Source organism: Hemiscyllium ocellatum, chromosome 37 (assembly GCF_020745735.1).
Source record: "Hemiscyllium ocellatum isolate sHemOce1 chromosome 37, sHemOce1.pat.X.cur, whole genome shotgun sequence".
NCBI classification, from domain to species: domain Eukaryota; kingdom Metazoa; phylum Chordata; class Chondrichthyes; order Orectolobiformes; family Hemiscylliidae; genus Hemiscyllium; species Hemiscyllium ocellatum.
The window spans coordinates 28,397,927-28,423,479 of record NC_083437.1 but is presented as its reverse complement, the minus strand read 5'-3'; the positions used below and the strand labels follow the sequence as shown (position 1 = coordinate 28,423,479).

The following is a 25,553-nucleotide window of genomic DNA, read 5'->3' as shown; positions in this document are numbered from 1 at the left end:
AGTGGCCAGATTGAGTGCCAGTTCCGAGTGCTGGTACAGAGGGAATGCTACACTGCTTCGTTCCTCAGTTTAATACTTGCTAATTCCTTGTTTTTCGGTTGATTTCTCATCTGCATTTCAAGCTACACAGTAACACTTGAGACATTTGTAATATTCAGCGATCAGCTTTTTTTTATCACTGCTATTGTATTCAATCAAATATGGATGATTCTTGAAAGTATGAAACATCTTAATTACACTCCAAATGAAAAATAATTAACTTTTATTTTAGCAAGGAGCAGTAATGGGGGAATAACCTAAAACTGAAAATCTTGCCACCTTGTCACTATCCACTAACTCTTGCTGTAAAGTTTTGTGTGGATATCAGGTGAGGATAGGATCAGCGTCTGCTGGATTGCCTTTGATGACTGAACTCTCCGCAACAAAACCCTGATTTTAATCTAACCCATGCTGTGAAAATGGGATTACTTTGGGTCGGACAGCGGCTTCACATCATGACCAATTTATCCAACTTTTACATTTATAGAATCTATTCCCAGCAGCTATGTTCCCTTTTTTTCTCTCTACTGTGTGAACCTTCGAGGTTCACGTGGCAGCAACGTCTGCATGCACAAGTCAATGCATTGACAATGCAAGTGGGACCTCCAAGCTTTGCCTGTGTGAGATGTGGTTGTGCAGTTCAGACAGAACATTGCTCACCAGGGAATTTGGTTTTAATCAGGACTCACAGATGAAACATTGTAAATGTGTACAAGGTGTATCTGTCAAATTGTACCTAGAAAGAAACTAGAACATACAAAATTTTCACATGGGAAGAGATCAGCTGACCACAACGCCTGCTGCATATAATGACCGTATCATGTCTCCTCACCTGCGAAACCTATTGGATTGCAAATTTCCTGGATGGAGATAACTTAAGGCTTTGAATTCTGCACAGTTTAGTAGTTCTTAATTAAGCAATTATCACTGTGTACTACAAACACTTCAGAGCATTTTAAGCTTTAGTTAAAATAAAATGTACCATTTTAAGGGCAGTGATCAGATTCAGATCTATATAAAATGAGAAAAACCAGAACGTGCACAAAAGGCAACATCATGAACAAACTGTAATGTCTGCTCTTGCATCTTTGTCGAACTTTGTATGTTAATGCTCCTGTGAAGTGCCCTAAGTACACCATACAACACAAAAGTCAATAGGTAAATGCAAGTTGTGGCTAGTCATTTGGCATTAATTCCCTGCTAAAAGATAATGCAACCAATGTTCTTATCCACACTTATCTGCTATTCTATTTAAAAGAACAAATCTGCTGATTGTGCACTAGATCCAAGATTGCAAAAAACAAATGCAGACCTTCAAAGTCTTTTTAGATTCGAAGGGCTATCACAGTTCATTGGATGTGCTGTGTCTCTTGTCACTCTGCACTATAAGGTGAGTTCCATCCTGTCAGAGCTGTCCAGTCCAGTCTTTTGTTTTGTCCGGTGCAATTCCCTGGATTTCAGCTCTGAATCCGCTGGCAGAATGTTCAGAGTTCGATTGTCAATGACCTTGTCCTTGTTGTCGGTAAGTTTTTCTTTGTCTTCACTGGGACACGTGAGGTCGTTCCTAAAAAGGAATCAAAATATTATACTTGTCTTTTTATGGAATCCTCCATTGTCAACATCGTAGGGCTACCACTGACCAGAAACTCAACTGGATTTTCCATACAAATACAGTGACTACAACAGCAGGTCAGAGGCTAGGAATACTGCATTAAGTAACCTAACTCTCAACTCCCCAAAGTCTGTCCACCATCTAAAAGGCACAAGTCATGAGTGTGATGAAATACTCCCCACTTGCCTGGATGACTGAAGCTCCAACAACACTCAAGAAGCTTGACACCAAGCCGATTTAGCTGGCACCACATCCACAAGTATGTGGAAGTGGCGCCAGTTAAATCAGCTTGGTGTCAAGTTTCTTGAGTGTTGTTGAAGCTACACTCATGCAGGCAAGTGGGGAGTATTTCATCACACTCCTCCACAAGCGTCCATCCCCGCTCCCTCTACCGCCAACATTCAGTGATTGCAGTGTGTGCTATCTACAAGATGCACTGCAAAAATTCATCAAAGACACACTTAGACAACACCTTCCAAACCACTTCTGTCTGGATGGACAAGGGCAACAGATACCACTGTCTGCAAGTTCCCCTCCAAGTCATTCACCGTCCTGTTTTGGAAATGTTGCCATTCCTCCATTGTCACTGGGTCAAAATACTGGAACTTCCTCCTGAACAGTATTGCGGGTTTACCTACAGCATATGGACTGCAATGTTTCAAGGCAGCAATTCGCCACCTTTTCAACTAGGAACAGGCAATAAATGCTGACCATCAAGCAATGTCCACATCCCACCAGAAGACTTTTAAAAATAAATGGCCACTTAGTTTGTACCCACCCTCCTTACCATCCCCACCTTACTATCTCCAAGTCATTTGGCATGAGATCAATTCTGTTAATACCAAGTCACCCCAGCCACAATCAACTACTTCAATACAAACTGAACTTTAATGATGTATCACTTCAGCGGAGTGACTGATGATATAGTTATTTACTGGTTTTCAAGGAACTACCAGTTTAAATATTGGACATTGAAAGGGAATCATAAATTGTGTATACAGAACTTGTATTTACCTGAAACAGCACTGGAAGTGGATTAATTATAACATTCAAAGCGGAATTGAGAATATACTTGAAAAACAAAAATATGCTGGGTTCAGAAAGTAGGGAGATAAGATTAATTGATAGTTCTTTCAACACAGAAACAGGCATGATGAACTAAATGACTTTCATGTGGTCTATGTGTTTCTATGACATTCTACTCTATCACAGTAGTTCTACAGTGACACACCGAGTAAAAAATGAGGTCTGCAGATGCTGGAGATCACAGCTGCAAATGTGTTGCTGGTCAAAGCACAGCAGGTTAGGCAGCATCTCAGGAATAGAGAATTCGACGTTTCGAGCATAAGCCCTTCATCAGGAATAAGAGAGAGAGAGCCAAGCCGGCTGAGATAAAAGGTAGGGAGGAGGGACTAGGGGGAGGGGCGATGGAGGTGGGATAGGTGGAAGGAGGTCAAGGTGAGGGTGATAGGCCGGAGTGGGGTGGGGGCGGAGAGGTCAGGAAGAGGATTGCAGGTTAGGAGGGCGGTGCTGAGTTGACAGTGACACACCCACAATTCCACTACCTATTGCATTGATTATTGCAGTGAGATCTGAATTAGGATCAATTCAGCATTTGAGTCCACTCTAGAATGACTGGTCAACCTCTCCCCTCTTCTGTCCCCATCCAACACACAAACACAAACTCTACCATAATTCACCAGTATAATTCAGAGGTATATTCTGATGTTGTCAATCTTTGGATAAGTTACCAAAATGAACCTTAGGCCCAGGATACTACTGGCTTATATCAGCTATCTCAGAATAGATCATTATCTGTGCTCAACAGGTAGCACTTACTTCTGAGGTGAAGGCTTTTGGGTTGAAGCCCTGCTTCAGAAACCTGAGTACATCACCTAAGCCAACACTTTCAGCTTGATATTGGTGGACAGCTGCAATGTTGAAAGAAATGTTAAACTGAAGACCTATATGCCTTCTCAGGTGCAAGGAGCCAATCTCATGATGTTAATTCAAATAGAACAAGGAAGTTACTTGGTGTCATGAACCAGAGATGAGGTGATGTGAGAGTAACAGCCCTTGACATCAAGGCCACATTCGTTTGAGTGTGGCTTCAAGGAGCCCTAGCAAAACTGGAATGGATGGGTATCGGGGCAAGCTCTCCATTGGTTGAAGTCATACCTGGCACATAGGAAAATAGTTACGGTTGTTGGAAGTCAGTCATCTCAGCTCCAGGACATCTCTACAGGAGTTCCTCAGGATTGTGTCCTAGGCCCAACCATCTTTAGCTTCTTCATCAATGACCTTCCTTCCATCGTAAGGTCAGAATTGGGAATGTTCACTGATGATTGCACAATGTTCAGCACTATTGCGACAACTAGATACTGAAGCAATCCATGTTCAAATGCAACAAGATCTGGATCATATATGGGATTGGGCCTACATGTGGTAAGTAACATTTGCGCCACACAAATGACAGACTATGACTATCTCCAATAATAGATGATCTAAGCACTTAACATTCAATGGTATTACCATCACTGCATTCCCCACTATCAACATCCTGAGTGTCACCATTGACAGAAACTCAATTGGACTCACCACATTAACACAGTGACTACAATGTTAGGTCAAAAGGTAGAAATATTGCGTAACTCACCTCCTGATTCCCCAGAGTCTATCCACCGTCTACAAGGCACAAGTCAGCAGTATGATGGAATACTTTTCACTTGCCTGGATGTTGAGTTCCAACAACACTCAAAACGCTTGACACTATTCAGGACATAGCAGCCAATTCAATTGGCACATCCACAAGCATCCACTCTTTTCCCCCGCCAGCCCTCAGTAGCAGCAGTATGTACTATCTACAAATTGCACTGCAGAAATTCACCAAAGATCCTTAGCCAGCTCCTTCCAAATCCAGAAATACTTTCATCCAGAAGGGCAAGTTCAGTACGTGTATGAGAACACCACCAGCTCCAAGTTCCCCTCCAAGCCGGACTTGGAAATATATCGCTGTTTCTTCACTTGCTGGATCAAAATCCTGGAATTCCCTCCCGAAGGGCATTATGGGTCTACCTACAACAAATGGACTGCAAGAGTTCAAGAAGGCAGCGCACCACCACCATCTTCTCGAGGGCAACTAGGGGCAGGGAATAAATGTTGGCCAGCCAGTGATACCCATGAGCCATGAGTAAATACATTTTTTTTTAAATTATCTCCCAATCAACATTTGCTGTTTCTGGGACATTGCAGTGTACAAATTAGCTGTGACATATCTGAATTAAAATAGTGACTACATTTCAAAAGGAATTAATAAAAATTATGTGTCATATTTAAGATCATGAAAGGTGCTATATTCATGCAATCCACTCTCTGGAGTCTCTTTGAACAATTCAGCATGAGGGATAGTGCTAATAGCAACTTTGCAAGAAGGACCTTACCTGTGCTGACCATCTGTAGTCATGATGGAGGTTTCGTCGTAAATCTTCAGCATGCTGTCTGTTCTGTCATCCTTTACATCTCTTGGCTCTTTCAGTCTGACAAAAGCAAGTAAAATCCAAGTTTTGATTAAAGGAACAGTCATGAAGGATGGAATGACATTTGTTCCATTGGGAGAAATGGATCAAAGGTTATGCTGATAAGGTTAGAATGGGAAGGATGGGAGGAGGGTTCCTGCTCTTTTCAAGTCCATAGAGGATTCATATCAGATTCAACACATTAAATTGGTTTCTTTCTCCATAGATGCTGCCAAACCTGCTGAGTTTCTCCAGGACTTTGTTTTTATTGAGGAAATTGAGTTGTTGTGCGATTCTTTACTCCGATTCAGTTTGAGAAAGATGGACGTAATGTAGAGGAAATGGTGTGTTACAAGGCATTATGTACAAGTCAGCTGTTTTTCAGTGTAAAGCATTAGTTGTAGCAATAAATATTCACAACCACCTCCTGAACAGTGCTGGAAAACCTCGCTGTATCTTCAAGAGGCTGCATGTCATAGAGTCAAAGAAATGTACAGCATGGAAACAGACCCTTCAGTCCAACTTGTCAGTGCCAACCAGATATTCTAATCTAATCTCATCCCATTTGCCAGCAGTTGGCCTTTATCGCTCTAAACCCTTCCTATTCATGTACCCATCCAGATGTCTTGTAATTGCACCAGCCTCCACCACTTCCTCAGGCAGCTCATTCCACACACACATACACAAGCCTCTGTGTGAAAAAAGTTGTCCTTAGGTCCCTTTTAAATCTTTCCCCTCTCACCTTAAACCTATGCCCTGTAGTTTTGGACTCCCCCACCCTGGGGATGAGCTTGTGTACTTATCTTATCCATGCCCCTTATGATCTTATAAACCTCTATAAGGTCACCCTTCAGCCTCTGACACTCCAGGGAAAATGGCCCCAGTCTATTCAACCTCTCCCTATAGCTCAAACCCTCCAACCCTGGCAACATGCTTATAAATCTTTTGTGAACCCTTTCAAGTTTCACAATATCCTTCCTATTGTAGGGAGACCAGAGTTGCACACAATATTCCAAAAGAGGCCTAACCAATGTCCTGTATAGCTGTAACATGACCTCCCAACTGCTATATTCAATGCACTGAACACAGGCAAGCATACCAAACGTCTTCTTCACTATCCTATCCACCTGTGGTTCCATTTTTAATGAACAAAGATCCTGCACTTCAAGGTCTCTTTTTTTCAACAACACTCCAGAACCTTACCATTAAGTGTATAAGTCCTGCCCTCATTTAACTTTCCAAAATGTAGCACCTCATATTTATTTAAATTAAACCCCCATTTGCACTCCTTGGCCCATTGGCCCATCTGAAAAAGATCCTCTTGTCCTCTGTGATAACCTTCTTTGCGTCCGCTACATCTCCAATTTTGGAATCATCTGCAAAATTACTAACCACATCTCCAACATTCACATTCATTATGAGAAAATAAACATGTGGAAAGGTTACATGAAAATTTGTTTCTTTTTTGTTTCCATTTGTGGGTTAAGGAGGATAATGTGAGAATCGAGGTCCCTGCTTCAGATTATCCCACTCAGTAATTAATGATCTGTGTCTATTAATATTGGCTGAAGACCTGCTCTGAATGCTGTATTGTCAAAAAAGAAACAACCGATCCTTCATCATCTATGGATGAAGACAAGTCAGTAGAGGAAGGCTGGTACTTGCAAGGAAAATACCCACCCATACTCACCCGACATGAGTGAGAGACAGAACTTCTAAGAGAGGAAAGGAACTCAGAAATATAAGGGAAGAAGTGTAGGTATGATGGGAATTACTAACCTGGGCTCCAGGCGTTCCTTCACTTTGGCAATTGAGCGGATGTATGGACTTATTTGACGTGCAATTGTCATTAGATAGGTGTTCTCCTGTTTCAGCAGCATGAGGTCGTGCAGTTGGGCTGGAAAATTTAACAATATGGAATGCATATAAGGGCCCTGCGTTTACTTTACTGTAGTCACATGAATGCACATTCTGTACTGTGGTACGACAATGAAGCAATGCTGACATTTGTCTGGTTCTGTATGGTTCTTGGATCTTGGACTTGACAAGAACCCCATGGGGATAGCAGAAGTGCTTTGGGATGCCTTCAAAGCATTCCCATAGTGGTCAATCATCCCTAACGACTCAAGGGAGATCTGGCTTGTGACCAACCAAAATAGTGAAATCTTGTTTGGGAAGGCACCAAACCCATGGTGTGACTTTGTTGGGAATGTGCAGAGGTACAATGGAAACATCAGAGTGGGTGCAAAAATCCAATCAGTCCATTCACTCAAACTCTCAAACTCTCAAGCCCAACGTGTGGCTGAATCTGCAGGTCACCCACTGGATTTATTAGCTGTCTCAATCCATCGAACCTGAGTGGAAGGAAGTCCTCCTCCATCCAAAGGGATTGTTAAGAAGGAAGACAAGTTTGGAAAGGGGAAGTACAACTCTTGTCATTTCAGATGATGCAGACTGGGGTTGGGGTGGGGGGTTAGGGTGATGATGCCAAAGAAGTCTTTGGTGAGTTACTGCAGTACATGTTGTACATCCCACACATATTGAAGGTCTAGTATGCTGGTGGTGGGAACTATATGTTTACAGTGTTTTATCAATTAGAAACAATAGATCTTACAGACCAGATTGTGATGGAATGAGACACCCAAAGCTGCTGACATATCAATGCGTCTTCCCACAATGGAACATACAACTTTAAAAAGAGTCCAGCCAACCAAGAGCATAAGCAACATCTGGGTGAGAAACAGACACAACTAGCGATACCTTCATAAATCTCATGTTCATTTGCAACTCTCTGGTAGGTTTCCTCCCAAACCTGAGGAACAAAGAAGAGTCAGCATTGGTTTATCCTTTCTGTGGTATGAGGATTTATGTAACTACGTGCATTTCTTTAGCATCTTTAACACAGATAAATCCAAAAATACTTCAACAGATGTGTGACTAAAAAGGTATAAACTGGCTCAAAGGAGGAAATATTACAAAAAGTAACATTGGTCAGATGTGTATTTTAATGAGGCTTTGAAGAGGCAGAGAGAGGAATTTAGTGTGGAGCTTAGGCAGCTGAAGGAATGTTGGGGACAGGTGACATACTTGTATTTATGTTGCAGAAGCGTTGATCTTAAGTCCAAAAATGTATTATTGTTGTAATATAGGAAATGCAAAGCAAGGTCCCACAAGCAATGTGAAAATGGTCAGGTAATCTGGTTCTTGTGATGTTGGTTGAGGGATAAGTATTGAACAGGATACTAGACAGAGTCCCCTCTGCAGTTCTTCAAAATATGCAATCTTTACGTCAATCTAAGAAGGCAAGCAGTGCCCGAATTTAATGTCCCTGACTTCAGCTGAGGTGACAACGAGGAGCAACCAAATTGTTGTTCTGCCTCTGCATGAGCAAGGGGTCACCTGGCCAGCAGTTCCAGTTACTATCTGATGGTCTCTGCTGGGAAAAACAAATCTGAGAACCATGTGTGAAAACAGGAATTAGCTCACCTATGATCTCTTGCCCAATCAAACCCACATGTATCAGCTGCTGACATTGTGAGTTTGACCGCACACCCTAATGGGCACTTGATTGGACTTGTCCAATTTCCGTGGATTTGAAATACTCCTTGAGCTCAACCAGGGGAGAGAACTGGCAGGACGATGAGTTTAGGCAGAACTTTCTCAACCAGTGAATAATACGAATAGTAGAGTCAGGTTTAAGCGAATGACTTTTAGATGGATGTTATAAATTTACTTCTGTTCCTTTATTAATTCATTCATGGGATGTGGGCATCAACGGCTGGGCCAGCATTTATTACCCATACCTGATTGTCCATAAGGCAGTTAAGAGTCAGCCATTTTGCTGTGGGTCTGGAGTCATTTGTAGATTAGACGAGGTAAGGATGGCAGATTTTTTTCAGTATAGGATACAAGTGAACTCAGTGTGTTTTTATTATAATTGACAGTGTTTATGTGGTTGCCATTAGACCAGCATTCTTTTGGATTTAAATTTCACCATCTGCAATGGTAGGATCCAAACCAATGTCCCCGGAGCATTAGCCTGGGCCTTCAGTAACAATGCCAGCGGGCAACCATCTCCCAGAGAATTTTCTAAAGATAAAAAATTGAAGGATGTGGTAAGAAGATGGGTGAGTTGAGTTAATCTTTGAAAAGAGCCAGGTTGTGGAGCAGTTGACATTCTTATTAGGTGAGGCAGTCAAGGGACATGGAGCAAAGGCTGATAAATGGAAGTGAGAAGCAAATCAGCCATAAAATACTAGACTCAAGGAGTAAAATAGTTTACGTATGTTCCTGTGCCACCAAGTTTGTACAAAATGATTATCTCAGAGCGTTTGGTAGAGACAATATAAAATATTCTGCGAAAGAGTCCTCTCTGCCTGGCATAATGCATTGGATGTTTTACTCTGTAAATAACCAGGCCATGTCTGGTTTGAGACTGACAGAGCCCCTCAATGATCCATCATTCATTCATTCTAATTTTTACTGGAATCAAAACAAAAACCAAGAAATCTCTACAGTGAAACTATTGGCATTATCTGTACCTCCTCAAACATGGTCCTCATAGTCTCCACAGAGGAGTATTGGGAAGAAATCTGAGTTTCCATTTGCAGCGATTTCTGTAGGATCTCATCAATTGCATCTGTCTTGACGAGCGAGTGATGTTTGGTCAGATCCCGGTGCATCTCTTGCACCTGGTCCTTCAGTGACTGTAGTTCTGTCTGTAAGGCCTTGGCAAATCAGACAATCACCAGTGAGAGACAGGAGATGGGCAGGTAGTTGCTAACATTTCTTAAGCCTCACAATTGCCCACCACTAGCCTCTTTACTCTCGAGGTCATTGAGGAATGGTGACTCCTTTTAAGTCATGTCTTTACTGAACCCCTGGCTTTCTCTCATCTCACTCAGGTGATCATTCCTCAGGAATGAGCCAAGACAATGAATGTCACCATGATAGTTACCAATGAAAAGTGTCACATTACCCAAACTGTCTACACCCTGGATAGTAATTGGAATTGGGAATCCTGCCCTTGCTCCCACCAGAGATGACCGGCTGGGTGGAGCTGGAGATCAAATCTAGGAGTTTGCTGTAAGATAAGAAAGAATATATTGCATTTACACCACATTTTCTCACAACCTCAGGATGTACCAAACATGAATTGATTCTAGCACTTCCTTAATGACAATGCTGCAAATGTATTTAATTGTCTGTAAAACTCTTGGAGAAATTTCTCCAATCCTTTCTTGTCGATAGATTGTCAGCCTGTTCCACAGTAAAACCACCAGACAATGTCTGTCTTTTTGAACATATAAAGCACCAAACCACGAATGCTGAAGGCTTGGAGAAATCTTGATCTTTGGTCACTGCTTATTCCATACTTCTCTTACCTTGAATGTATTCTCGTAATTCCGGCAATGCTCTGTGAAAGGACTGTGACTTCCCTCTGCCAGCAGGACCTTTGTGCTAATGTAACGATGCGAGGTGGGCTTACATGTCACTGTGTTTGTCAGGGACATTTCGCCCATGGATGCACAAGAATCAGAAAGTGGAAATGTCTTTGTGCCCACCAAGTTCCTGTATTTAAAAAAAACCACAAATAACATGGTTCATTGTTAAGGACAGACGACAAAAATGTTATGACGGTGTTCTCTTGTTGAGTTCCTGCTTTTGTCCGAAGGTGTAGACTGTTACTGAGATTAAGTTTGATAGGTATCAATCCCTCACTCAACAGTCTTTCAGTTGTAATGTTAAATGAAGGCCCATCTGTCCCCTCAGGTGCACTGCTATTACAAGACAGCACAGCATACTTGCTATCTGTCTTTCCTCTAATTCTAAACATTACATGTAGTCAGTCTATTCTGTGGCAACAACACTGTTAAGACCAGTAGGGGAAGGATCATAGGGTATTAATGATGAGCAGGGATCCTTGGTGACAATTAACACCTCTTTCTGGAGCACATTCTTAATTGTTTTTCAGTATGAGCTACTAACTTATTAGAGAGTGTGGCTAAAACCCATGCACTCCTGGAATATATGGTTCGAAAACTTACTGGATAAATATGCCATCAAGACAGCTACCAAATCACAGATCTGTCAGAAAGCCAACACTTTTATTCAGAGGGCAGTGGGTTCTGCAGAGTAACTGCATTTGCCATGAACTCCAAAAGATCAGAGTCCATATTTCAGGAGATTGTTGTGCTTCTCTTGATGCTGAGGAAGATTCTATGAAGTTAAATATTTAGCCCCAAGTGTTGAAAGCAGGAGATGTAAGCCTATTTGGCTCAGAGTTTCAGGCGTGATTCAGATCCTCAGAGTTTTGGGCTATCACAAACCTTAATTTACTCTGATACAAAAACGAGCAGAAAATAAGGGTAGAGAGAAACAGGAATGACTGCACACCCTCAAAGGCAAAATGTGTCAGAAGCTTTGCAGTTACAAGCAGCATCAAAGGATGTGCAGAGAAAGATAGAGTCAATTGCAGCCTCAACGATGACAATCTCAAATTAATTAAAGAATAAGTTAAATCATAATCAGCAACTTACCTGTGACCTAACTTCCTTCTATCTCTCTGCTCGCCAGGCAGAAGACTTCTGCTTTGAAATCTCTTGCAACTAACTATCTTTCGTACTCCAGACCCTGGTCTCGTTGATGCTCCCCCCTGTCTGTGTAACTATTTCACTTTGTGAGGGCCATATACTGACATCAACAAGACTAAATATAAACAATCCCAGTGAATTGTGTCCTAGACAGTTCCCTGAAATTCTGATAAAAATAGTGGCAGCAGGCAAGGCCTTGTTCCTGCAGGGGCCACACTCGACTGGAGACATTTGTCAATCACTCACGGGAGAAACTGGGCCTGAAAACTGCAGAGGTTATATGGAAAATATTACAGGGATGCACGTCATCATTCAGCAAAGAGCAGATAATGTGTTAATCCATCCAGCACAGCCTGTACCACTGCACTGACTATAAAAGGCAGATAAGGGTCTGACTGCCATCTTGTGAAGGTACTGTTCACAAAGCAAGGTGTGAGACAGTGCTGCCGTAAGTTCACTGAATAACTCATTACCAGCAAATGACAAAGGGATAATATACAACTTTAAAAAGAAAATACTTGCATCTGTATAGTGCCTTTCAAAACCCTAGAATGCCACAAAGTGTCTTACAGCCAATGATGTACTTTTGAAATGTAATCCCTGTTGCAGCATAGGAAATGTGGCAGTCAGTTTGCTTACAGCAAGATTCCACAAGCAGCAATGTGAAAACACTGGATTATTTGTTTTTGCCAATATTGATTGTCAGATAAATATTGGCCAGGACACCAAGGAGATTTCCCTCTGCCCTTTCTCGAATAATGTTGTGGAATTCTGCACATCCAGCTGACATTATATAGGCCTTGGTTTAATGACTGATCAAAAAGAAGGCACCTCTGACTCTGAGAGATCTTACAGATGAGAACAGAGGGACAGAGAGATGCCCCACACAATCGACCATCCATCTTACAATTGCCAACTGGTGCAAAATTAGCTGAATGGCGGAGGGTTGTTTTTGAAACTGGAAGGTCTGTTACCAGCAGCACTCCACAGGGAACGATGCCGCGTCCACTTTTGTTTGTCGTTTATATGAGTGATTTAGATGAGAATATAGAAGGCATAGTTAATAAATTTGCAGATGACACCATAATTATTGGTATAGTGGACAATGAAAAAGGTTATCTAAGATTACAAATAATTCATGATCAATTGGGTCAATGAGTGGCAGATGGAGTTTAATTTGAATAAATATGAGGTATTGCATTTTAGTAAAACAAACAAGGGCAGGGTATATACAATTAAAAGTAGGACCTTGGGTGGTGCTGAAGAACAGAGAGACCTAGGGGCTCAGCTATATAATTCTTAGGAGCTTGTGTCACATATAGACAGGGTGGTTAAGAAGGCATTTAGCACGCTTGCCAGTCCTTTGAGCACAGGAGTTGGTAAGTCACGTTGAAGTTGTACAGGACATTGGTGAGGCCTCTTCTGGAATACTGTGTCAAGTTCTGGTTGCCCTGTTACATGAAAGATATTATCAAGGTGGAGAAGGTGCAGAAAAGATTTACCAGAATATTGCCAGAAATGGAAGGTTTGAGTTATAGGGACAGGCTGGAGAGACTGGGACTTTTTTCACTGGACCGTAGGAGGTTGAGAGATGACCTTATAGAGGTTTTTTAAATCACTAGGGGCATAGTGAATGTAAATGGCAGGTGTCTTTTCCCTAAGGTGGAAGATTTCAACACTAGGGCCATATTAGGAGGAGAAAAATTTAAATAGGATACGAGGGGCAACTTTCATATATAGAGTGAATAGTGTGGAATGAACTTCCAGAGGAAATGGTGGATGCGGGTACAGTTACAATGTTTAAAATATATTTGAATAAGTTTTGGGGGATACGGGCCAAGTGCAGGCAGGTAGGATGAATTTAGTTTATGATTATAGTCGGCAAGGTTGGGCCGAAGAGTCTGTTTCCCTGCTGAATGACTCTATGACACTATCTTCCCAGATTCACACAAAAGTGCTGAATGGTTGATTGGACTATACAGCCATTTTCTAGTGTGAGCTTGAAGAGAAATATAAGAAAGAATTGGGAAAGAAAGTAAACGAAAAGGATTGCAATGGGTTTGCTTCAGTCTGGAACATGTGGCTGTGCCCAGCCCCCACGGACCACACTGCAGCACTGCTTGCCACACTTCTGTCTCGACATTTCCAAGAACTGTCAGATTTGGCAGACATAGCTTGGAAATAAAACTATTCCATGTAATAAGATTATCCATCTGCCACCTGTTAGCTGATAGAAAGCAGCTCCACTTCAGTCAAGTAAAGATTCTGCCTTGCACACTAAGTTAGAGATATTTTCTAAACAACCTGTTCAGAGAATTTATTACACACTACTGGTACAAGTGGGACTTCAATCTGAGCCTCCTAGATATGAGTTAGGAACAGTACTACTGTACCAACATGAGCCCCCCATGTAATATTATTGAATTGGATTGAATGATGAAGCAGGTTCCACAATGTGTATGACGTTCTGCTCCTGTTTCTTATGGTTTAATATAGCATCTGGCTCCACTGAATACAGAGTTGGGAATGGGTTCTCGGGTTATCCCACTAGGGTCTTATCACTGGGGTCGAGCTTGTAGGTATATGGTTCACATGACACACAAGTGGAACTCAACCTTTCCCTTGATGCAAATTGTGTGTGGGACTGAGAAATGAAGCTGAAGCAATTAACTGTATAAATTTAGATGAATGTTATCGCAATGTGTCCGTTAGGCATCCTGGATCTTGGGTTAGCACTGGGCCAGAGACAGAATAAACTCAACAATGAAGGTAGGTACCATGGATGTCACCAGGGTCCTCAGGATGATTTTGGAACAACAGGGATTTTTTGCCTTTGTGAAAGAAGGAAAGAACTACAGCAAAAAGGGAAAGTGAAACAAGTTTATGATATTTATCGACAAAACAAAGTAACTAAAATTGCTGCTTGTCACCCTTTGTTTTGTTGTACTTCAATAGATCATCAGGCCTCTCCAGATTATTCCAATGATTAACTGTTTTGATCATCTTGCTGATCTTTATTACTCACTCTTGTTTCTAAGTCCCTCCATGGCTTCATCAGCCCCTTCAACGTGTTATTATACATTCTCCAGCTCCAACATCTCTGCACTCCTCCAATTCTGACCTCTTGTGTTTCCCCAATTTCCTCATCCCACCAATGGCTGCTTCTTCCCCAAGCCTCTTCATCTCTGTTCTCAGAGATTGCTCTTTCAAACTGCTTCTTCTACCCTTCTATCTTTTGATTACACACAAAGTCAAGGCTTTACTGATTTCTCAGGTGGACGTGAAAATTCCCATGGCACTATTTCGAAGAAGTGCAATGGAATCGTCTTCAATGTTCTGGTTAATATTTATCCCTCAATGACCTTCATAAATAAACAGATTATCAAACAGGTCAAGGCTGTTTGTGGGAACTTGCTGTTCACAAATTCACTGCACTGCTTCCATACTATAACAACTGTACTTCAAAATAAGTACTTAATTGAATATAATTTGCTTTGATTCATCTTAAGTTCATGAAAGATGCTACAGAAATGTATTCCTAATATCTCTTCCTGTAGTTTGATGTCAGATTTTGTTTGTCTGATGATGCTGCCATCTAAGTGATCATGCAACATGTCCTGTGCCAAAATTGCTATGTAAATGCAACGTGTTGTAGACCAGCTTACATTACATTTCCATTGCTTATTCCAGTTCCTGGACCTCCTCCAGTCATTGATCCAGAACGCCGATGGTTCAGGAAGAGCAGGGGCTCCAGACACCGGGCAAACTCTGGCCTGTACTCTGTGTTAATCTGGAAAAGGAAGTCACCTCTGTTGAACTTAGCACAGTTGACCTTTCCCAGTGGTGTTCAATTCCTAGTGCTGGCAGCTTGTATCTTACCTTGCTGCTCTGTGTGGGCCTCAGGCGATGGGGGAGTTTAACAATCTTCTGCAGCCTCTCCATGAGTTGCTGTGGAAAGGTAGAAAGCAAAAAAAAATGATGGAATTCCAATCCTGGATTAGGAATCCCAATGTACTCCCAGTGATGTCATGAAAGCACACTTTGCCAGTCAGATAGCTTTTCTTTCCCTCATTTCTAGTATTTTTTAATTAACAATTTGAAGTTATTTTAAGCCTTTTTTCTCTGTGTCGCTTGCAGCAGCCTCCAGCATATTATGCTTCAATTCCTAAAGACTGTAGGGCCAATTGTGGGTGGCTAAGAACATCTGCCACGACTCAACTTCACACCTGAAAAAATTTACTGAACTCAACACAAAATAAATTAGACATTAGTGAAGATTCTGAGCTTTTGCAGGCCGGAGCCTTTGCACTAATCAGTCCACACTCATGATTGACAGGTTCCTCACTGTTTGCACATTGGAAGGTGTGACCTTATTGAGGCAATGTTTGTATCCTGTTCACTAATCGCCCTGTGCTCACTGGCTCCTGGTCTAGAAACACCTCAAATTCAAATTGCTTATTCTTGTTTTCAGATTCCTGCATGGCCCCAACCCTTCCCCACCTCTGTAGCTGCTGCAGTCCTACACTTCTAAGATGCTGCACTCTTCCAATTCGAGCCCCTTTCATGTTTATGATTTCCTTTGTTTCACTATCGGAAGTGCTTTCAGCTTCCTGGCTCTCATGTTCTAAAATCCATTCCCTAAACCTCTCTGCTTTTCTATACATTTCACTATTCCTTTTAAGATGCTGCTTAAAATCGACTTGCTGATTACACTTTCGGTCATCTACACTAATATTGCCTCCCATGTTAAGGTTTGTCTGATAATTCCTCTTTTGAAGTGCCTTGGGGCATTTTTATGAGCTAAGGATGCTATGTGAATACAAATTGTTTCTGTTGGTTGGTGTCTGATTCTGTGGTTGAAGAGCAGTAGTTCAAACTGGGTGGAGCTTTTCCAAGAAAACAGTACTGTTAACCTTTCATCCAGGACAAAGCAAGGAGAGTGGGACATGAGTCTGTGCACGGCAGAGCAATGACTGGAATGCCCCAGTAATACCTCATCACACATGATACCCTGTCCACATGTAATGAACTTTTGTCCGGTTGAAGCCATTTACCTCAGATACATTTTGAGTTGTCTTTAAATGGGTGAAAAATTGTTGTCATGTCAGTGCATCTTTATTTTTCACCTGCAACTCTCATTAACCTGTGCTCACGGACTAAAATCAGCTCCCAGACCAGCAATGCCACCAGGTTAAAATTCTTAACCTCGTTTTAAAATCTCCCCAATCTCTGTAACATCCTCCTGCTCAACAACTTTGCACTCCTCCATTTCTGGCCTTTTGTACATCTCTGATTTCTTTCATGCTTCTGTTGGCAGGTTTATCTTTAGCTGTCTAAACCTTCCTCTCTGGAAATCGCTCCCTAAGCCTCTCCACCTTTCTATGCCATAAAGATGCATCTTAAAAATTATCTCTTCAACCAAGTTTTTGCAAGAGATATTTGTCAATTAATCACAAATGTATATTGTTTAGGGAATTAGGAGACAATTCCCTATCCTGATGCTTAGTAACACCTGTTAGAAGGGTGAGCAGCTCCTTATTTAAGGGCAACATGGGCTCCATTGTGATACCTCATGCAGTTGAATAGATTGTGCAGAATGCATACAGGGTCAGAAAGGTATCTTCAGGACAGTAAGCAGAAAGGAAAGCAGGGGAGAAAGGAATGCAAAGTGAAAAAAAAAATTTCAAAAAATCATTGAATGAGAGAGGAGGCAATTTGAGATGGAATGTTCCAGAGATGGAAGTTAGCAAAGGAATCAATGGGAGATGGAATGTTGGATCAGTGGAGAGGTCAAAGGTGGTGGAATGTATATGGGGATAGAAATGCTAAGAAATCCGAGAGGCATTACAATGAGTTATTCTGACAATGTATTTATGACCTTTCTTCCCAGAAGGAAGGCCATCAAAACTGGTCCTGCCCTTGTCCAATGCACACACACACACACACACACACACCATATATTCCAGGGGTTACTGCAGGCAATGTTAGTTCCTATTACTAACCCAGCCAAGATTGGCTAACTAGGCAGAGTTAAAAATCACACAACACCAGGTGAGGCCCTCCAAAAGCTAGTGCTTCCAAATAAACCTGTTGCATTGTAACCTGGTGTTGTGGATTTTTAACTTTGTATACCCCAGTCCAACACCTTCACCTTCACGTCATATCCGAGCAAAGACAGTGCTGGATCAAACCCAGACTCTGTTCAATAGAGCTCAAAGTGTTTACAAACTGGATAATTGAGGTGATAAGAGACCGAAATATTCCATCAGTAAGCCAATTGTGTTTTTCAAGCCTTTTAGTGGCTGTTATGAGAGCACTTTCCTCTTTTCATGTCGTTAACCTTTTAGAAACTATTGCACATACTTACATAGCCCAAGTCCAAGAATTCAAACTTATTGGCAGAGCTGAGGAAAGCAGAACAGGTGACAAGGTGGACCTGACCAGAAAGGAAAACGTTAGAGAGGGAAAGCAATTAGATGATCCCGTTCATTTACTTGAAAGAAGCAACAAAATAATTTTTTTTAATGTTCAACTTTATCATGTCTTCAAAACATTATAAAGCATGTTACACTGTGATCTAACTTTGTGTTCAGTGACTGTTGTGTAGAGCAAGGATGAGGCACATAAAGACATAAAGGTACACAAAGTGAGAAAGAATGGAACAGAGAAAGGGAAACTTGCAATTAGAGAGCTTTGCAACCTTTATAGCTTTAGAGCTATTGCATTAATTGTATGGTAAATACAATACAAGAAATGTGACAACCAGATCTTAAAAACAGCAATGTGGTAATGTTCAGGTACTTACTGATATGAAATGGGGATAAATATTGATCCCAGAACACCAGGGAGATTTCCCCGACTCCTCTTCAGAAAGGCACAGTGTAATTTCTGCATTCTACTTTACAGAACAAATGAGGCCTTAGCTCAACACTCAGTTAAAAGATGGCATGTCTAATAATGTAGCACTTCCTCAGGGCAGCACTGCAGTGGGATTTCTGGGCACACAAATTGGTACATTGTTGGAGAGAGATTGTTAGGAGTATGTTGGAGTCCAATACCCAATGGCACAAAGCAGTGTACTATATAAACTCCAGCCAATCTTCCAAATTACTCATCTCTGTGGTTTGAGGGATGGTGAGGATTAGCTCAGATCTCACTATGGGACTAGGATATTCCTGCAGGACTCATGTTTTCACACACTCCCCTGAAGTAGGCCCAGGGTTTTGATAGTCAAGAGAGTCAAAGATTATGATTCACTCACCTGAAGGGTGGGTAACAGTGCAGCCATATTTGAGAGCTGCTCTTTAAAAGCTTTCTCTTTCTCTTCATGTTGACTGGAAAAAGAATCAGAAGTTTTAAGTTAGAGCAAGAGGCTCATTTTACTGGCTTTGTGTTTTCTCTAGTCAGTTTCATCCTCATCAAGTCTTTTGAAGGTACAATAGTTGCCTATAGTTACCTAAGGAGGCAACAACCAAGGAGCAGGAGAGTCAATGTTTTGTGCATAAGCCCTTCATCCTAATGAAGACCTTATGCTTGAATTGTCGGACTCTCCTGCTCCTTGGATGCTGCCTTACCTTCTGTGCTTTTCCAGCAACACCTTTTTCGCTGACTCTCCAGCATCTGTAGTCCTCACTTTCTTGTAGTTACCTAACCCAACTGACTTTCATTGTGCAAGGCTGCAGTAATTGTCACCAACTGATCACAACAATATTACAATGGAACTAACATTCAATCTTTTCCAGCAGGGGTCACTGGATGATCAGGAATGGGAACACTACCACAGCTCAGGGACATTAAGGCTTGATATTATATCTGTTATTGCTGGTTTCTTTTGTGTATCTATAGCCTGCTGTTCCTCTTAATCAATATGAAATGCGGATAGCACGTGAAGCAATGAGTCTGGATCTATTATACATCTCTGTATGTGGGAACCACCGCATCAAATAATGGGAAAAGATTTCACAAAATCCCTACATTGTGGAAGTAGACCATTTGGCCCATCCACATTGACCCTCCAAACAGAATCCCACCCAGACCCAGGCTCTTATTCCATCCCTGTGATCCCGCATTTCCCATAGTTAATCCACTTAATCTACACATCCCCGAACACTATGGGCCAATCCACCTAAACTGCACAATCTTTGGACTGTGGGAGGAAACCTATGCAGACATGTTCACATTCCAATCCATCTCACTCTTATGAGAATCATAGAGTTCTTACAGTATGGAAAGAAGCTTTTCATTATTTCCATGCTTGTCATCAAACATCCATCTTTCCTCATCCCAATGTTACATTCAATAATCACTCAAACTGATGAAACAATGTAATATCTGCTTTAATTAATACCTGCTGAGCAATGCCTTCAATGAAACTTAAGGCAATCCAAAACTAGAGGCTGTAAATAAAAGATAATCACCAACAAATTCAATAGGTAATTCAGGAGAAACCTCTTTACCTAAAGAGTGGCCAAAATGTGGAACTCTCTACCAGATGGACTGATTGAGATGAATAGCACAGATGTATTTAAGGACAAACTCAGCACATGTGGGAGAAGTATAAGATTATGTTGAACCGGTTAGATGAAGAGAGAGAGGGAGGAGACTCGTGCAGAGCATAAACAGCCTTTTGGGCTGAATGCCTATTTTTGTGCTGTAGATTCAATGCAAGGGTAATTCCTGCAGTACACTGACAGCACTGAGCAGGCTATCCAGGAGGAGGTGGAAACAGTAGATTAGGAGAGTGGGTCTTTGCTTAGTTCCAGTCCTGTTACTAATCCATACCAGCAGCTGGTTGGGAGCAGTGCACCGTGACATTCCTCTCAGGAGGACATATTGTCAGGATTAACTGATCCCAGTGCAATGAGTGAGTTAACTATTCTAACTGGGGCACAGGAATAAAATATGTTGAAGGTACTTTATAAACTGTGCCCAGCAGGGAGGCATTCAGATAGGCAGTTGCAGTTTGATAAAATATTTTGATATTATTGATACATTATAATTAGGAGCAGGAAACCTGGCTGATTTATCTCCCTTCTCCAATAACTCAGGCCGTACAGAAGTTGCATTATTTATCACAATCATAGCAGAGACTTCAGTCTTTTGAAGAGACTGAAGTGAAGCTGCTCTTCACCGAGCGTGGAAGATTAAGGTGAAGCCGAGTAGAGACATTCAAAATTAGGACAGACAGGGAGAAACCATTTCCAATGGAAGAGGTTATTAACCAGAGGGCACAGGTGCAACCTGATTGGCCAAGGAACCAATGGCAAGAACATGAAGCAAAACTCAAATTCGCTCTGAGTGTTCATCTGGGTGGATCAGCTACTCACCGCCTCAGTCAATGAGCCTTTACGGAGAAGCCTAGCAATATTCTGTTGTCCTGCCCTCCCATTCTGCTGTCCCCCTGACAATCCCCTCTGCTGTCCCTGACAGTCCTATCTGCTGCCCCCAACAGCCCCCTCTGCTGTCCCCCTGACAGTTCCATCTGCTGTCCCCCTGACAGTCCTATCTGCTGTCCCCCTGACAGTCCTATCTGCTGCCCCCGACAGCCCCCTCTGCTGTCCCCCTGACAGTTCCATCTGCTGTCCCCCTGACAATCCCCTCTGCTGTCCCCCTGACAGTCCCCCCTGCTGTCCCCCTGACAGTCCCATCTGCTGTCCCCCTGACAGTCCCCCCTGCTGCCCCCTGACAGTCCCATCTGCTGTCCCTAACAGTCCCCTCTGCTGTCCTCCTGACAATTCCATCTGCTGTCCCCCTAACGGCCCCCTCTGCTGTCCTCCTGACAATTCCATCTGCTGTCCTCCTGACAATTCCATCTGCTGTCCCCCTAACGGCCCCCTCTGCTGTCCCCCTGACAGTTCCATCTGCTGTCCCCCTGACAGTCCACTCTGCTGCCCCCTGACAGTCCCCACTGATGTCCCCTGACAGTCCCCTCTCCTGCCCCTTGCCCTCTCACTCTACTGAGAAGATCGCACTTACTTCTGAGCAGTTTTCAGGAGTATTTTCTTCCTCTCGGCTAATGTTTCCTGGAATATGAAAGGTAAACTGTCAGGTCTTCATCATGTAAGCACCATTTAGGACCCACCACTCCGAATCTCCATCCCTTACACACTCACGCCTCCACTCTTAACACCCAGCCTAGCACACACCTGCAGTCAGAATTGCTGACTCAGACATGCTTTTATTTGGATTGCACCACTCAATAAACCAAGGACCCAATGAATAATTAATTGCCTTTTTTGTTTGTTCATGGGACCAAGTCCTTACTTCAGTCAGATTTAGGCATTGCACTCATTGACCTTGAAGGGGATGCCGCAGCAAAGGCTCACCAGATTATATGCATGTAAACAATGAGGCCTGGTTCCATAACTTTGGCTTGTACTCACTTCGGATGGTTAAACTGGGATCCTGATAACAGTATTAAAAATGTTAACAAAATTAGAAAGTGTGGAAACACAGAAAATGCTGGAGAAACTCAGCAAGTCAGGCAGCATCTGTGGAGTGAGAAACTCTCCACAGATCTTCTTCAGAAAAGTTGAGGGAAGAGATTGAAAAAGAGAGTCTTCTGTGGTAACCTCAGCCAGTAGGGGAATTGAACCCAAGCTATTAACATCACTCTGCATCACAAACCAGGTAGTTAGCTCACTTGGCTGGATGGCTGCTTTGCAATGCAGAGTGATGCCAAGAGGCATTCAATTCCTGTACTGGCTAAGGTTACCATGAAGGTCCCACCTTCTCAACTTTGCTACTCACCTGAACCTGGTTACCCTTAGGTTGAACTCACAACCAGATATCTCTCTGTAATGAGAGACGAGCCCTATAGTTCTCTGGGATTACAGCGACTTTAGCTCACTCTGAGGAGTGGAGCATCTTTAACACAGTAAACTGTCCCAAGGTGAAAACTGACATTAAGATATGTGAGAAGATATTTGTACAGGTGACCAAACATTTGGACAAATTGAGTTTTCAAGAATTATTTCAAGAATGAGAGAGGGAAGGAGTCAGAGAATTTAGGAAAGGAATTGCAGATTAAGACATGGGCACAAATAGTGGAATGATAAAAGTTTGGGGTGTGCAGAAGATCAGACCTGGAGGACTACGGAAATCTTGGAGGATTGTAGGACTGGAGGAAGTTACAGAGATAAAGAGGGAGAAGGCCATTGAAGATATGAACACATGAACGAGAGTTCTAACATCATGATAATGCCAGACTGGGAGCCAATGTATAGAGAGCACAGGCGTGAAGGGGACTTTGTGTCTGGTAGGATATTGCTAGCATAATTTTGAATGAGCAGAAAGGATGGAAAGTCAGAAGAATGTTGGAATGGTCATGGTGACATTAGCGTGGATAAGGATTTGAGTAGCAAGTGACAAAAGAACAAACCGTGTGAACAAACTGTGAGCCTACTCTGTCTATCGGAGGTTCCTTATACTCAGTGACACCTTTATTTAGTTAATTTGTTTTGATGTTGTATGTTACCTGCATACTGTTGAACAGTGAGCTGATGGCTGACTCCTCTTCAATGACGTTGGCTCTCACCTCGTTGATCATGGCCTTCAAGAGGATGATGGCTTCTCGTGTGGATGTTTGAAGTTCCTTCACTGCCTAATGAACAAATTCACCATGAGGACGGGAGGTCTTTAACAGGAAGTAACTCCCTTGTTCTTTAGCTGAAACATTACTTTCAGTACAATAATGTCAATTTAGTAATCTCATTAGGCTGGCTGTCAGTCTTCACTCCATAAGCAGCATGTTTACCCCTACAGTGGAAGAGTGTGGGTTCAAATTCTATATCGGGGCTTAAGCCCAAAACTCCTAACTGACATTTCTAGAGTAGTAAGTGGAGTAGGGGTGTTTGACCCACTGTCCAAGCCAATATTTATATTTCAACCAACACCATGAAAAATCAGATAATCTGGCCATTATCGCATAGTAAAGGGTAAAGTCACTAATGTCCCACCAGAAACATGGCTGCTCTCTCATGATAAAGTGATGACTGGTGGTGGTTTAACCGGAGGATCACCATGCCTCAGGCAAGGGAGAGGCTGAGAAGGAGCGTCCTTCATGGTAATCTCAGCCAGTATAGGAATTGAACCCACACTGTTGGTATCACACTGTATCACAAACCATTTGTCCAGCGCAATTGAGGCCCAGAATTATTATTACACAATGGAGTTTAATTTAGATAATGGTGAGGTGCAGCAATTTGGAAAGGCAAATCAGGGCAGGACTTATACACTTAATGGTAAGGTCCTGAGGAACAATGAGACCTAGGAGTGCAGGTTCATATTTCCTTGAAAGTGGATTCACAGATACACAGGATTGTGAAGAAGGCATTTGGTATGTTTGCCTTTATTGGTCAGTGCATTGAGTATAGGAGTTCAGAGCTCATGTTGCAGCTGTACAAGACCACTTTTGGAATGCTGTGTGCAATTTTGGTTTCGCTGCTTTGGGAAGGATGTTGTGAAACTTGAAAGGGTTCAGATAAGATTTACAAGCATGTTGCCAAGGTTGGAGGGTTTGAGCTACAGGGAGAGACTGAATAGGCTGGGGCTGTTTTCCCTGGAGCATTGCAGACTGAGGGATGACCTTATAGAGGTTTAGAAAATCATGAGGCGCATGGATAAGGGTGTGAGTAGACAAGGCCTTTTCCCCAGAGGTGAGGGAGTCCAAAACTAGAGGGCATAGGTTTAAGGTGAGAGGGGAAAGATTTCAAAGGACTTATGGGACAACTTTTTCACATAGAGGATGGTGCGTGTATGCAATGAGCTGCCAGAGAAAGTGGTGGAAGCTGGTACAATTACAACATTTAAAATGCACCTGGATGGGTACATGAATAGGAAGGATTTAGAGGGATATGGGCTAAATGCTGGCAAATGGGACTCGATTAATTTAGTATATCTAGTCCACATGGATGAGTTGGACCAAAAGGTCTACTTCCATGCTGTACATCTCTATGACAGTTTGTGGAATGACATTGCCTTCAAAATAGGTGCTGAGTTTCTTACATTACAACAGTAGCTAAATTACAAAAACACTTCATAGCTATAACACACTGGGCCATAGCCCAGGGCAAAACTGTGCCCAGCAAGGAATCAGATGCTTCAGTAAAGGAGATGGTAAAGAATAAAAAGGAGAGATAAATGAAAACTTGTACAGATATTAATACTGTTGATGTATAAAAATGAAACAATTACTGTCTACCTCTATTTGTATAAAGCAATGGCCATGAGCAATTAATTTTCACAGACACTGAACATATTTTTAAAGCAGGGATCCTACATTATTAGCAATAAAATGGTTTTGAAATTAACAGAAGTGTAAAGCTTCCTCCCCTGAATTACTTGCTTAATTATTTAAATTAGAATTGCAAGATTCCCTGTAATCTGCAAAATGCTGCCTACTCTGACCAATGATAAGCCATTAAATGACTCCGCATGTGTTATAGCGTGCAGGAGATTGGCCTATAGTTTCTGGAGAGGCCAGGACAATCCTGGAGCGTTAGTAACCTTAACTATACCTCTTTCCCTCTTGTAATCCACATACCATCACAGCCTGGTCCAGCTTCTCGCAGCCTTGCACATATGCAGTCTCAATATCGATACAGTGGGCTCGACTTTCACTGAGCAATGAGATAAAGCTAGTGTCAAATTTGAACAGCTCAAGAGAGGCAGCAAAACATTTTACATGTAAATTTACTTCAAGAGATGTCTATAGAGCTTTCAATGTTACCAACCTGAAATATTGACTCTATTCCTCTCTCCACAGGTGCTGCCTGGCCTTCTGAGTTTTTCTCA

The 25,553-nt window shown here is 42.2% G+C and overlaps 2 protein-coding genes across 3 annotated transcripts in view; one reads left to right on the top strand and one right to left on the bottom strand.

Annotated features, from left to right (window-relative positions):
- rpl22 (ribosomal protein L22) overlaps positions 1 to 25,553 on the top strand; it is a 76,225-nt gene that overhangs the window by 21,487 nt on the left and 29,185 nt on the right. The window lies entirely within an intron of this gene.
- Positions 978 to 25,553, bottom strand: part of rnf207b (ring finger protein 207b) — a 35,158-nt gene continuing 10,582 nt past the window's right edge. For both annotated transcript variants that reach the window (XM_060852180.1, XM_060852178.1), the window contains 13 exons: positions 25,303 to 25,378; positions 23,236 to 23,361; positions 21,735 to 21,781; positions 19,021 to 19,093; positions 18,127 to 18,195; positions 15,639 to 15,707; positions 15,425 to 15,549; positions 10,551 to 10,737; positions 9,708 to 9,893; positions 7,927 to 7,978; positions 6,946 to 7,063; positions 5,092 to 5,187; positions 978 to 1,603 (listed from right to left, as the gene is read on the bottom strand). In XM_060852180.1, the coding sequence (XP_060708163.1) occupies positions 1,423 to 1,603; positions 5,092 to 5,187; positions 6,946 to 7,063; positions 7,927 to 7,978; positions 9,708 to 9,893; positions 10,551 to 10,737; positions 15,425 to 15,549; positions 15,639 to 15,707; positions 18,127 to 18,195; positions 19,021 to 19,093; positions 21,735 to 21,781; positions 23,236 to 23,361; positions 25,303 to 25,378 (1,405 nt within the window). In that variant the 3' untranslated portion in view covers positions 978 to 1,422. The remainder of the gene's footprint in view (positions 1,604 to 5,091; positions 5,188 to 6,945; positions 7,064 to 7,926; positions 7,979 to 9,707; positions 9,894 to 10,550; positions 10,738 to 15,424; positions 15,550 to 15,638; positions 15,708 to 18,126; positions 18,196 to 19,020; positions 19,094 to 21,734; positions 21,782 to 23,235; positions 23,362 to 25,302; positions 25,379 to 25,553) is intronic.